Source organism: Oryza sativa, chromosome 8 (genome assembly GCF_034140825.1).
Source record: "Oryza sativa Japonica Group chromosome 8, ASM3414082v1".
Lineage (NCBI taxonomy): Eukaryota > Viridiplantae > Streptophyta > Magnoliopsida > Poales > Poaceae > Oryza > Oryza sativa.
In genome coordinates, this window is record NC_089042.1 from 15,640,621 (window position 1) to 15,652,870 (window position 12,250).

A 12,250-nucleotide genomic window follows, 5' to 3' on the forward strand; every position below is an offset into this window, starting at 1 on the left:
TTGAGCAGAGGGTGACCTTCGACCGGATGCAGGAGAAGATGCGTGCGGTCATGCGCGTCTTCTCCTGTTGCAGCGCTGTGGACGTCGTACCTCCAGCTGGTCCGGTACAACCACGGCCTCGCGCGCCTACCGTCGGAGCAGGACCTCGACCTACGGCACCGGTTTCGCACGGTACTTCTCAGCCCAGAGGTTTCTTAAGTTTTGTTTCTGTTTTTGTATGAAAACATCACCCCGTCGTAACTTGATGTTCCATCCTCGCAGGACCTCGTTTGCCTTCGAGCGCCCCTAGCGTCGGAGCAGTGCGTCCTACAGCACCGGTTTCGCACGGTAGTGCTCAGCCCAGAGGTTAGTTCATTTTTGTTTCAGCTTTTGCACGAATACGTCACCACTTCTTAACTGCACGTTTCATCATCGCAGGACCTCGTCTGCCTTCGAGCGCGTTCGCAGGCACGACCGGCGCTTCCGCGAGCTCCGCAGGGGCATTCGCCAGCGCTTCCGGCGCGTTCGCCACCTCTTCGGGTGCGTTCGCCAGCTCTTCCTCTCACGGAGCGTCGATCCCTCGCCCACACGGTACTTTAATTTTTATTAATACTATTAAATACCTGTATGAAACTGATGGTCCTTGTCCAGTAGGATTTCCAGCCGGGATTTTCGGTACTGGTGCCTCTTCGTCTCACGCCGGTAGGTCTGGTCCTACTAGCCAGTTCTACGATGATGACTTGCACGGTGCGCACGACCACGACATACTAGGCTCCTCTCAGCTTGGAGGAGCTCCAGAGGCGCACACTCATGAGCAGCCAGAGGTCACACCTGTACAGGTAGGACGGGTTGGTCGTGCCATACCACCGGATCGACTCACATACTCCCAGGGGCACGTTAGGGCGCAGGGTAGGAGGGACAGGGGTAAGAGGCCTCGTCAGTAGTGTTCTACCTCTTCAGTGCTTATGTGACCGTTTCTTTTGTCTTACAAACTTGTAAAGCAGTACTACTTTTGCTTTTACTACTGCAGTACTACTTGTGTTTCTCTCGCCTATATAGTTATTTTCATTCATATGGTGCTAGAACAACTTATGCTCACAACAACACACTTTCGGCGCTTCACGGTAGTGTCAGATCCACTAGCGCGCACAGTCCACCACAGCACACATGAAAAGCGCCAGCTCGAGTAGTTACTATCAACTTTCGGCGCTGCCTGCTGACATAAAGTGAATCACACCCGCGCGTGCTCGTCTTGTCACATCTAATGAATAATGTATCTCATTGAGTGCACATATATTGCACTGAAAACGACGCTATATAATTGACAAGCTGAAGGCAACCTCTTCATATCTTATTTCCAACTAGCACACAACTAACGAGAATGGAAGCGCCATTCCTTGAGCGTCTCAACTGGCGAAGAGCGATCCTTTCGCTGGTTGGTTTCCACCATGGTGTGACCGTCCTTTGTGCGATTGTGGGGATGGATGCATACTCAAGTCTTCCCCCATGATACAAACTCGGGGCAGGAGATTCTTCCAATGCACGAACTTTGATCAGGTATGATTCATCTATTCGAAGTTCAAATGGATAAAAAACTAACTTCTTCGTACACAATTGTAACATCTTACGCAGACATATCTTCCAATGTGCAACTTCATCGAGTGGGTAGACATGGAGAACCCACAAAACGACGGAACACGTGCATACCCACGTAGTGAAACAAGATCGGACTACCTAAGGCGGAAGGATGAGCATGAACGTCGAATTGCTGCTGAGGCTTTAGAATGGCAGGTAAATCCCCTAGGACTCTCCACGTGCCGTGAGCGTCCGGAGTGTCGTTGTGGTGACCGTTGTCAGGTCATAAGGTCCGTAAGGCACCGAACTCGAGGACAAAGGTGTTTCGTGTGTCCAAACATTGTCGACGATGATTTCGTGGTAATTACAACTATTCTTTTCATCACTCCTCAGTACTATCATTAACTTAACTATCCCCACAATGGATGTACATAGGAGGATGCAAGGAAATGTCAATTTGTACAATGGATTGACACAGTCAGAGTTACTTCCAGTGGCGGGCCGATAACGCAACCTGAACCGACCATATAGTTCATTCATGCTTTGATGGAGTACGAACGTTGGGTGGAAATTGCAAGCTTAGACTGGAGGAACAATCCATTAGGGTTACCTAAATGGTCCGAGCGTTCAAAGTGTGGGTGCAGAGATCGCTGCTAGGTGGCTACCTCCTTTGCAGAACAAACATTTGGAAGGAGATATTTTGTCTGCCCCAATGTAGACAACGATTTCATTGTATGTCTAACCGTTTCCAAAATCCGCTATGATTTGCACAAAATTTCTACCCAAACTGAATAACATTAGTATTTTTTCAGGGCAATCCAACGATGTGTGGATTTACTCGATGGATCGACAATGTCACTCCATCATATCATGGCCAAAAGATAACAGAGTCAGAAACACAAGTAGAGTATCAACGATTGAAGGACCACGAGAATGCAATGCATATTGACTGACCTAGAAGGGGCCGATAGGTTACCGCAGGCTAGATTCGTCGGGATCGATAAATTTGTACCGTGTATCGATGGCACTTCTTATCTATCTTATCATTAAAATATTTAATTATGGTGGTGAATTTTTGTATGCGTAAGACTAAAAAAATAATAAAATTGTATTTCACCAATCTTGGAGATTTTAATCTTGTATAGTTTTCAATACAAAAGATTTGATAACAATTTTCTATTTATAAAAATATCTATTTCTCAAATAAAGCACAATGTAAAATCGCCCTCACCCAGGGCGGCAAGGGGGCCGCCTGCAAAATTCCAGGCCCCCCGCCGCCTATTTGCAGGTGGCCCCCCGCACAGTGTAAAATCGCCCTCCCCCAGGGCGGCAAGGGGGCCGCCTGCAAATTTCCATGCCCTTCTCGCCGCCCATTTGTAGGCGGCCCCCCGCACAGTGTAAAATCGCCCTAGCGGAGGGCAGCAAGGGGGCCGCCTGCAAATTTCCTTGACGGCCGTCGCCCGAGAGCGAACGGCCGTCTGCCACGTCACATTCGCCGCCCTCTGGGAAGGCACCCAAAGGGCGGCGGGCGAGTACTTCTGTCAATTTTTGAAATAGAAAATTATTTTTGTAAAACTTTTAATAAAAAAATTAAAAATAAAAAAAATTATGTGTTTTGCCGGCGCGCACTCTTCCGACAGGCCCACGTGACTACGTAAAGCCCATGCAACAGGCCCACGTGACTTCGTAAGGCCCATGCAACTAGCAGGACGTGTTTTGATTTTCTTTTTCCATGGATTTCTCAATCACACGCATGATTTTTTTTTCACAATTTTTTTCTCAGCGTGAATTTTTTTAATCACGTGCACACGAACGCATAGTAACCAATCCGTCAAGATAATGATGATAATTAAGATAAGATTTGTTTTTTTAAAGATTTTTTTAAGTAATAGATTGAAGAGAAATTTATACGTGAAGTCAAATTCTGAAAAATTTCAATCTAGATTTGAAAACTTTCAACTCGAAATTTGAATTTTTGAAGTCAAAATTTGAAAACTTTCAACTTATCATCTCGGACTTGAAAATTTTCAACTCAGATTTGAAAATTCTCAACTCGAGATTTGAAAACTTTCAACTCGGATTTGAAAACTTTCAACTAGAGATTTGAAAACTTTCAACTCGTATTTGAAAACTTTCAACTCGATTTTGAAAATTTTCTACTCGATTTTGAAAACTTTCTACTCGATTTTGAAAAACTTTCAACTCACAATTCAAAATTTTCATATCAAAACTGAAAACTTTCATATCAAAATTCAAAACTTAAAATTGAAAATTTTCATCTCAAATTGGAAATTTTCATATCAAAATTCAAAAATTTCAACTTGAATTTTGAATTGGAAACTTTTTACTCAAATTTCGAAATCTTTCCACTACAATTTAGAACTTTCAACTATTTTAAAAGCTGTAACTAAATTATGTATATATGGTTTTTCTTTAAAATAATGCTAATGATGACAATTAACGCTAATTACTTAATTAGTGGGTGAGCCTTGCGTCGACACGGAAAAAGTGTGCGCTACTTCTCCTGCTCGCGCGTCTGTGCGAAGTAGACGCCCCCGTAATCATACAGTGGTTTGAACATGATCTCACTGGTCTTTGCGAGAAGACTATGATCCTTTCTAAATTGCTTTAAATTTGTTTTATGTTGAGACTTCTCCATAGCCTTGTTTGATAAAGCTTCTAACTCTTAGAATCTCAATTTTTTCAATAGCGGAACAAGTGGATTTTTTTTCCAGAAAAACACATGGGAAGGTAGAGTTACCATTTCCTAACCTCCACAACCCTAATACATTTTAGAGTTGGAGCTATTTCATGTCCTAAAATTTTAAATTTGTATAAGAATGAAACATGTTAATATATAAGATGGATATCACTCTCTTTTCCTAACCTCATAACTCCGGATTCGTTCCATATTTGAAGCTCTATTAAACATCCATGGACATTTCATCCATTGAACATGAGAAAAATGGTGATATATATTATATCGGTGCCCATCATTGCTAAAAATGTTATTATATATATAATGATGATGCTCTCTCTCGTGGCCCGATCTTCTGCTAAGGGGGATAACTCTCGCTTTGATCGAGTGCGATGTTTGCGACGTGGCTACCAACCAGAACAAGTCTAGGACGCTATACAATCGCTACACCACGAACGATGTCGTACCAACCATGACGCGCGGTTGATGATCCCTGCAATGCAAACGAGAGAATACTGCAAGAACAAGATAAGATGCAATCTAAATATTGCGAATAGGTGATTAAGCACAAAAAAAATAGTTGTGATTGAAGTGGTAGATTTAATCGACCCGGCAAATCAACACACCAACTATTGGGGGCTCTGAATCTATGGTCGCCGACTAATCGAGCGAGGACTAGAGAGAAGGTGAATAGCACTTGGCAAAATTCAACTAAACAAAGCCCAATTGTTTTTGAGGATGTACAAAGATATTTATAGAGAAAAATAAAGCTAGGGTTAAGTGCTAATTCGTGGAGGTGGATGGAGACATTTCCGAGATGGGCCTAGTCTATTACAAGGCCCAAGGCCCAAGTTCGGTTTCAGCAACAACACTGTCTTATTTTGACGATTCCCGTTGACTCAGAATGAATTTGGATATGAGTCTGGATGCGTTTGAAAGGTAGAAAGATAAGCTTTCCATCAAGTCTAAGATCACCCAAATCGGAGTTGGTATGAAGGCGCTAGGTCCGTTTGAAGTCAGTGCTGTCTCCGGAGGCCGAACTGGATTCCAAAACTCATTGGACTTTAATATCTTGTAGATCCTCCATTCATCCGATGTATTCTTTAGCAATGGTTTATATTTCTCATGCTTGGTTGTATACATATACTTGATGGTCACATCATATAAGCCAGATAGATTAGTTTGGAACATGTGTGTAGTTTGGCATGAAATGCCAATATTACACCTCGAGCTTCCTTAAACTCCTCCAAATGGTGTTTTCGTAATACCGTGGAACCTGAAACTAATTTTCTGATAGGCGACAAATAAAATGATTTTTAAAATTGTACATGTCAAAACTTTGAAGATGTTGATAAATCATCGTCTATTTGTACAAAGTTGATATAGAATCAAAGCGAACACCCTGTCGCCCATGGTGGTGGAAGAATTATAAAGGGATCGACTTTCTTATATCGAAAGTCTGGCGGTATACATGAAGAAGAATATGAAATTTGAACTAAAATCACAGGATTTAATTTTTAACAGAGAACCATATTCCAAACTTCTTATTTTTAAGGAAAACCCAGACAATTCTTTCGTGCAAAAGCAGCATCCAATAGGGGTATCCCAGCGATCACCCCGCGCTCTCCTCCCCCTATAGTCCCTCTTCTCCCCTTTCCTCCTCCCCTTCTTCTCTTTCTACACCACAAAATTTTTAAAAAAACAAAAAGTTAGAAAAATTTATGTATAGAAATACTATATATAAAAAAATTGAATTCAAATTCAATTTTGAATCGGGTATGTAAATTTTTGACTTATAAACTTTGGGTCTATAAACTTTAGGTGTATAAACTTTATAGAAATACTACATATAGATAATATTTGAATTCAAATTCAAATTTGAATCAGATATAATTCAAATTTAAATTTGAATCAGGTATGTAAACTTTTGACTTATAAACTTTGGATCTATAAACTTTAGGTGTATAAATTTTAGATGTATAGAAATACTATATATAGAAAATATTTGAATTCAAATTCAAATTTGAAACGGATATATAAACTTTAGGTGTATAAACTTTAGATGTATAGAAATACTATATATAAAAAAATATTTGAATTCAAATTCAAATTTGAATCGGATATATAAACTTTTGACTTATAAACTTTTGGTCTCTAAACTTTAGATGTGTAAACTTGAGGTGTATAAACTTTAGGTGCATAAATTTACTAAAATAGGAAAGTAATGCGGTGCCAAAAAAAGGAAACCAGGTGGAGGGAGGAAGGGGGAGGGGATCGATCGCTGGCCCCCATCTCCAGCGATCGATCGCCCATTAGGATCGCCGCACTGTACACACCTCTCCTTCCTTCCTTCCTCCTCCTCTTCTTCTCTTCCTACTACACTATAAATTTAAAAAAATAAAAAAATAAAGTTGAAAAAATTTATATATAGAAATACTATATATAAAAAAATATTTGAATTCAAATTCAAATTTGAATCAGGTATGTAAACTTTTGGCTTATAAACTTTGGGTCTATAAACTTAGGTGTATAAACATTAGATGTATAGACATACTATATATAGAAAATATTTGAATTCAAATTCAAATTTGAATCAGATATAATTCAAATTCAAATTTAAACCGGGTATGTAAACTTTTGACTTATAAACTTTAGGTCTATAAACTTTAGGTGTATAAACTTTAGATGCATAAAAATACTATATATAGAAAATATTTGAATTCAAATTCAAATTTGAAACGGGTATGTAAACTTTTGACTTATAAACTTTGGGTCTATAAACTTTAGGTGTATAAACTTTAGTTGTATAGAAATAATATATAGAAAAAATTTGAATTCAAATTCAAATTTGAATCGGATATATAAACTTTGGGCCTTTAAACTTTATATGCGTAAACTTGAGATGTATAAACTTTAGGTGCATAAATTTACTAAAATATAAAAGAAATATGGTGCAAAAAAAAAAACCAGGTAAAGGGAGGTAAAGGGAGGGGGAGACCCGATCCGATCGCCCCCGGCGGCCCCCGGCGATCAATCGCCCAATAGGAGTTTCGATCCAATACCCCCCTCTTGTTGCTGACGTGTCACGGCGCAATGGTCAATGGGTTTGGAGGTCAATAGGGGACAGAGCTCGCTATCCATCCCGAATCCCAATTCCCTACTCCCAAATCCCAACCTCCCATTCATCGGGTCGTGTCGCCGCCGACGAACAACACGGCGAGCGGCGCCGGTGGCGAGCTACCTACCCTCCATCTCTCCAGATCCCTTCCAGGTGAGAGCCCGCCGCCCCCACCCTCCCCTCCCCTCCCCTCCCTTTCGCCGCGGACGCCTCGCTCTTCGCCTCTTCGCCGCCACCGCTTTACCCCCGCCGCGCTTGATACATTCAGAATCTGGCCTGCTCGCGTGAACCGATCCGAGGCCCCCTGAATCATGTTGTTGTTTGAACGAATCTGATTGATGTCCTGGTATGAGTAATTTCCAGGTTTGGATCAATGATGATTGGGGAACTGTTGCTTGGAATTTCAGTGTGAAAAAAAATGATGTAGAATTTTGCGTTCCTTCGTTTGGTATTCGTGCTTGGTCATGGTGGACTAGATATTTTTGAGATTTATGCTTGTTTGACATGGTGCCTGACATAAAGTAGTTAAAATAACTAAAATGTCCTGTTGCCATCACCGAGTATTGCCATTAGGATTGAAATAGTCTGTAGAAGAAGAAACAAGGAAAGGGAAATTTTGTTCCATTTGTTGGATGTTCTATGGTGTTACAGAACTTGGCATTTCAAAGCCTCCTCTCACTCTCCCTCTGGGACATGTGGTTCTCTAGTCCTTGGACCAAGGTTAAGTAGTGCTGTTCAACCTCTTTTCTATGGGCTGGAGAGACCCTGCCTGAGTGGCTGCTGTTGGGGTTTTGAGTGGGTTGGCTAACCGGAGATCCCTAGTTATAACCCCTCGTGAGAATACTCTCACCTAATCGTAGCTAGGATTGGATTTTTTTTGGGACGGAGGGGGTATGTTGCTTCACTTGTCAATAGAATCTTGCTCAGTAGTCAGGACCAATGACATTTTTTCCTAGATTTAGTCTGGTTGCAGCAGAGTGTTAACTTCAAGAAGCTTCAGCCCTTCTATTGCCTGCTTCTTGTTGAGCACCTCCAATGTTGCATTAGTGGTAGGATGTTACACATCTACCATGAGAACAATAATAAAAATACTGATACTGAGATCCTAGATGCCTGGTAGATGAACAGCCTGCAGAATGCACTAGCCCCACTTGTTGACTACTTGCAAAACCAGTCTCAGGATTGATATTTCTCCTTTGCCTTTGTTTTTCTTATAAAATCTCATTTTGTATGCCTGGTTTCTGATGTACTTATGTCTTGTGGCAGTTCCACATTTAACTATCCAATTAATTTAAGCTGTTTTGGACCAAAATATTTGTTGCGGTGCTTCTTTTGGAGTAATTAATTTTATGTACACAACTGCCTATGAGGATTACTCAAATCATTATGCCTATGAATAGCTCAAGATGGAATATGGATTTAGCTATCTACACAATATTTTCAACCATCTACAAATTGGAGCTGCTTATGTTCAATATGCTTAGTAGTTGTTGAATATCATGTTTTTATGGGGTATATACACATGTTGTGTGTTGTGTCAGTACTGTCATACATGAGTTGGATACTTTGATTTATTCATAGCTCCATGTAATATGATGGCATCTGATTTCTTGTATTTCTCTGTGGTTGTTTGTCTTTTCGAAATTCAGCTAGTTTTTTTTAATCACATTTGAGATATCTTGCAGATGAGAATGCTGATTGTACTTTTGTGCTTGCAGGGACAGTACAAGACAAGTCGCACAAAACAGAAAATCTTGTGATAGTTTAAATGGCTTCAAAGCTTCAAGCCTTTTGGAACCATCCTGCTGGCCCCAAAACCAGTTTGTTATCTCTTTGTGCTACTGTAACAATTTGTTGGCACCACTGTTTATCTTAGGTCTATGATTATTGTTTCTGATCCGAAAATAATTATTACCCTGAAAGCTTGCTACTTCCTGTAGTCATGAAAACATGTTCTTTTGGACATGTCTCAGATTCTCAACTCAAACTTTCAAGACTTTAAACATCATTATCTTTTCAAATATTTTGATCGGATGCATGAAAATAGTATTTGTCTAGAAAAGTACTTACACAATACCATAAGTTTATTGGGTTTTAAAAATATATTGCAATAGAAATGAGTGGTGAAAGTTGAATTATGTGACTCCTTGGATAACCAAAAACACATGTCATCATGACTGGAGGGGGAGTACTTCGCACTGAAGCATGGGCCAGCTCAAGTGGCTCAATACTTTTTTTTTTTGCATTTCAATTTTGTGTGATGGTTATCTACCAGATGGTGCATTTAACCTGTTATTTGTTGACCTTCGTTGTCGCAGTTCATTTCTGGGCTCCGACATTTAAATGGGGTATTAGTATTGCCAATGTTGCAGACTTTGCTAAGCCACCTGAAAAGATATCCTATCCACAGCAAGTTGGTATGTTTAGGTTACCCAAATCACTGTCCTTCAGATATCAGAGCCATACTAGTTTGTTATGCATTATTAGTATATGTTTATACTGTTGTTGTGGCATGCAGCTGTTGCTTGCACTGGAGTCATTTGGTCACGCTACAGTATGGTTATAACACCAGTAAGCCCTTTGTACTTATCTATCAAGAGCAGGTTTAAACTTTGCATTGTACTGATTCTTTGGCTACCTCCTTTGCAAAATACCCTTAATTTCAAATATGCAGTTGTATATTCATTCAAATAGTCAGGATATCAATTCAGGTCCATCTCATTGCTTTGTATTGCTATAATGTTGCAGAAAAACTGGAATCTATTCAGTGTTAACGTTGCAATGGCCGGCACAGGCTTGTATCAGCTTTCCCGTAAAATAAGGTATGTCAATATCTAAGCCATTTCCCCATTTCATTATTTGACGACTTCTAAGAGCAAGATAATATGGTTTTTGTTGATCTCCTTTGCAGGAAAGATTACTTTTCTGATCAGAAGGATGATGTTGCATCATTGGAAGGATAATGATGACTGACATGATGAAAACCCGGCCCACAACCTTTGAGCGATACTCAACTCACTCTGAATTGCAGAGACGCGTCGTTTTCTCCAAGACAGGAACCTGTCGTTTGTTTCTATGTTTCTCTTGCACCAATTTATGGATCGATCTGGAATGTTACATCCCAAAAAAAAAAATCAAATAATCTTTTTGACAATCTCTGCGAATAAATGTGCAAATACATCAAGTAGTCTCTCCTTTATGTTTCTCCGTTGTTTATTCACATGTTTTGCTAAGAAGCTGTTACAGCGAACAATCTTTCTGTTTGCTATCTGAAGTTACTACATTGTAACCTGGCTTTCAGCTTTCAGATTACCGTACCCTGTCTGGTAATCGAATGATTAAAGTTTGCTGTGATTTTCTGATGTGTTGCACTAGCAGCAAGCCTGAAAGGCGTGTGGAGGTTGAGGCTTTAAATCTTTATAGAAAAATATGAGGTCTCTAGGCATGAGACCGTGCGCATTTCTAATAAAATAATGGTGTAAATACGTCAATTCATGTCAGAGTGTTGCTACTATTTTTTTTCTTCTCGTAAAAACGAAAGTGCATTTCATCATGCGAAGATGCAATACTTTTCTAGATAGTTTGAACTGCCCGTGCAAAACTAGGTGAAATCCATAACCAATACCTGAGAATTTCAAAGCTCCAAAAGTTGCAGTATAACACAGTATTAACGGATCGTAGTTTCCATTTTAACTAATTCAAACTCAAACCAATGTATCAACCGAAATATTCAAACCAAAAACATAGCAGACAAAGAAAACCAAAATTGTTTTTTTTCCTAGAACACGTAGGAGATCTGTGTACCAAAATCGTTTTTTTTCCTAGAACACGTAGGAGATCTGCGTATCATTTTATTAAGATAGAGAAGAAAATGCGTACACTGTTAGAGAAAGACTCTGACACCCGCCCACTAAGGATACAACAGAATACCACACACCCAAAGGAAGAAAAAACACACAAACTAGTGCATTAACAGCCCAGCCCTAAAGAGATCACGGAGCCTAGCAGCTCCTGCTAGGCACCAAATAGCGCCCTCATTAGCGATGGCTCAGAGGACATCGGCCAAGCATGGGGTAGTGCCATTAAACACACAGTTGTTCATGTGCTTCCAAATTTACCAAGCTACCAAAATGATTAAAGAGTTTAGCCATTTCTTCTCATTAGTAGGTAAACCCCTTACCGTTATTGACCACCAATTAGTACTCCTAGCAGTAACCTGGGTTGGAAAGCTAGAGTAACCAAGCCGTTTCAGGACCAAACACCATACTTGTCGAGAAAACACAAAAGTGATTAGGATGTGATTAATAGTTTCCTGAGCTATCACATAATGGACATGTAGGCGGGTGTTGAAGTCCTCACTTGTCCAACCGGTCCGCTGTCCAACAACTATTATTAATTGCCAACCATATAAACAATTTGAATTCCAAAGGCGCCCAACTCTTCCAAATTCTTCTCCAAGGTGCAAACCTTACCGTCCCAACAAAGATGGCCTCATATGCAGATTTAGAAGTATAAATTCATGAGTTTGAGAGCTTCCAAACATGTTGATCTGGGACTCGAACTTGTAAGATCACCCCTTTGACCAAGTCCCAGATCTAAAGAAACTCCACAAGAACCTGAACCATCAATGGTCCGTTAATATCTGTTACCCATTTTTTGTTGTCCAAGGCTTGTACCACCGTACACCGCCTAACAGTATTTTTGGCTATCAACTTAGTCAAATTAGGAGCTATCTCACTAACAGTTTTCCCTTCCAGCCATCTATCCATCCAACACAAGGTGGATTGTCCATCTCCTATGCAAGTCTTTACCGCCATGCTAAATAACTCACAAGAAACACGAGGCACCTGGACTGGTAGACCGTGAAGAAAAAAAATCGT

General features: G+C 40.2%; 1 protein-coding gene across 1 annotated transcript; it reads left to right on the top strand.

The window, feature by feature from the left end:
• Positions 1–7,396: 7,396 nt before the first annotated feature.
• On the top strand, positions 7,397–10,732 carry LOC4345333 (mitochondrial pyruvate carrier 4). The gene is made up of 6 exons (XM_015792706.3): positions 7,397–7,523; positions 9,089–9,190; positions 9,689–9,787; positions 9,889–9,941; positions 10,119–10,192; positions 10,282–10,732. The coding sequence occupies exons 2-6, from the start codon at positions 9,139–9,141 to the stop codon at positions 10,331–10,333; spliced, it is 330 nt and encodes a 109-aa protein (XP_015648192.1). The 5' UTR covers positions 7,397–7,523; positions 9,089–9,138; the 3' UTR covers positions 10,334–10,732.
• The last annotated feature ends 1,518 nt before the right edge of the window (positions 10,733–12,250 follow it).

Excerpts from the sequence above, each read along its gene's own strand:
- LOC4345333 (XM_015792706.3), top strand. The coding sequence starts at position 9,139 with ATGGCTTCAAAGCTTCAAGCCTTTTGGAACCATCCTGCTGGCCCCAAA. Across the intron at positions 9,191-9,688 it reads TCCTGCTGGCCCCAAAACCA|TTCATTTCTGGGCTCCGACA; the intron begins GTTTGTTATCTC and ends TCGTTGTCGCAG. Across the intron at positions 10,193-10,281 it reads CAGCTTTCCCGTAAAATAAG|GAAAGATTACTTTTCTGATC; the intron begins GTATGTCAATAT and ends TCTCCTTTGCAG.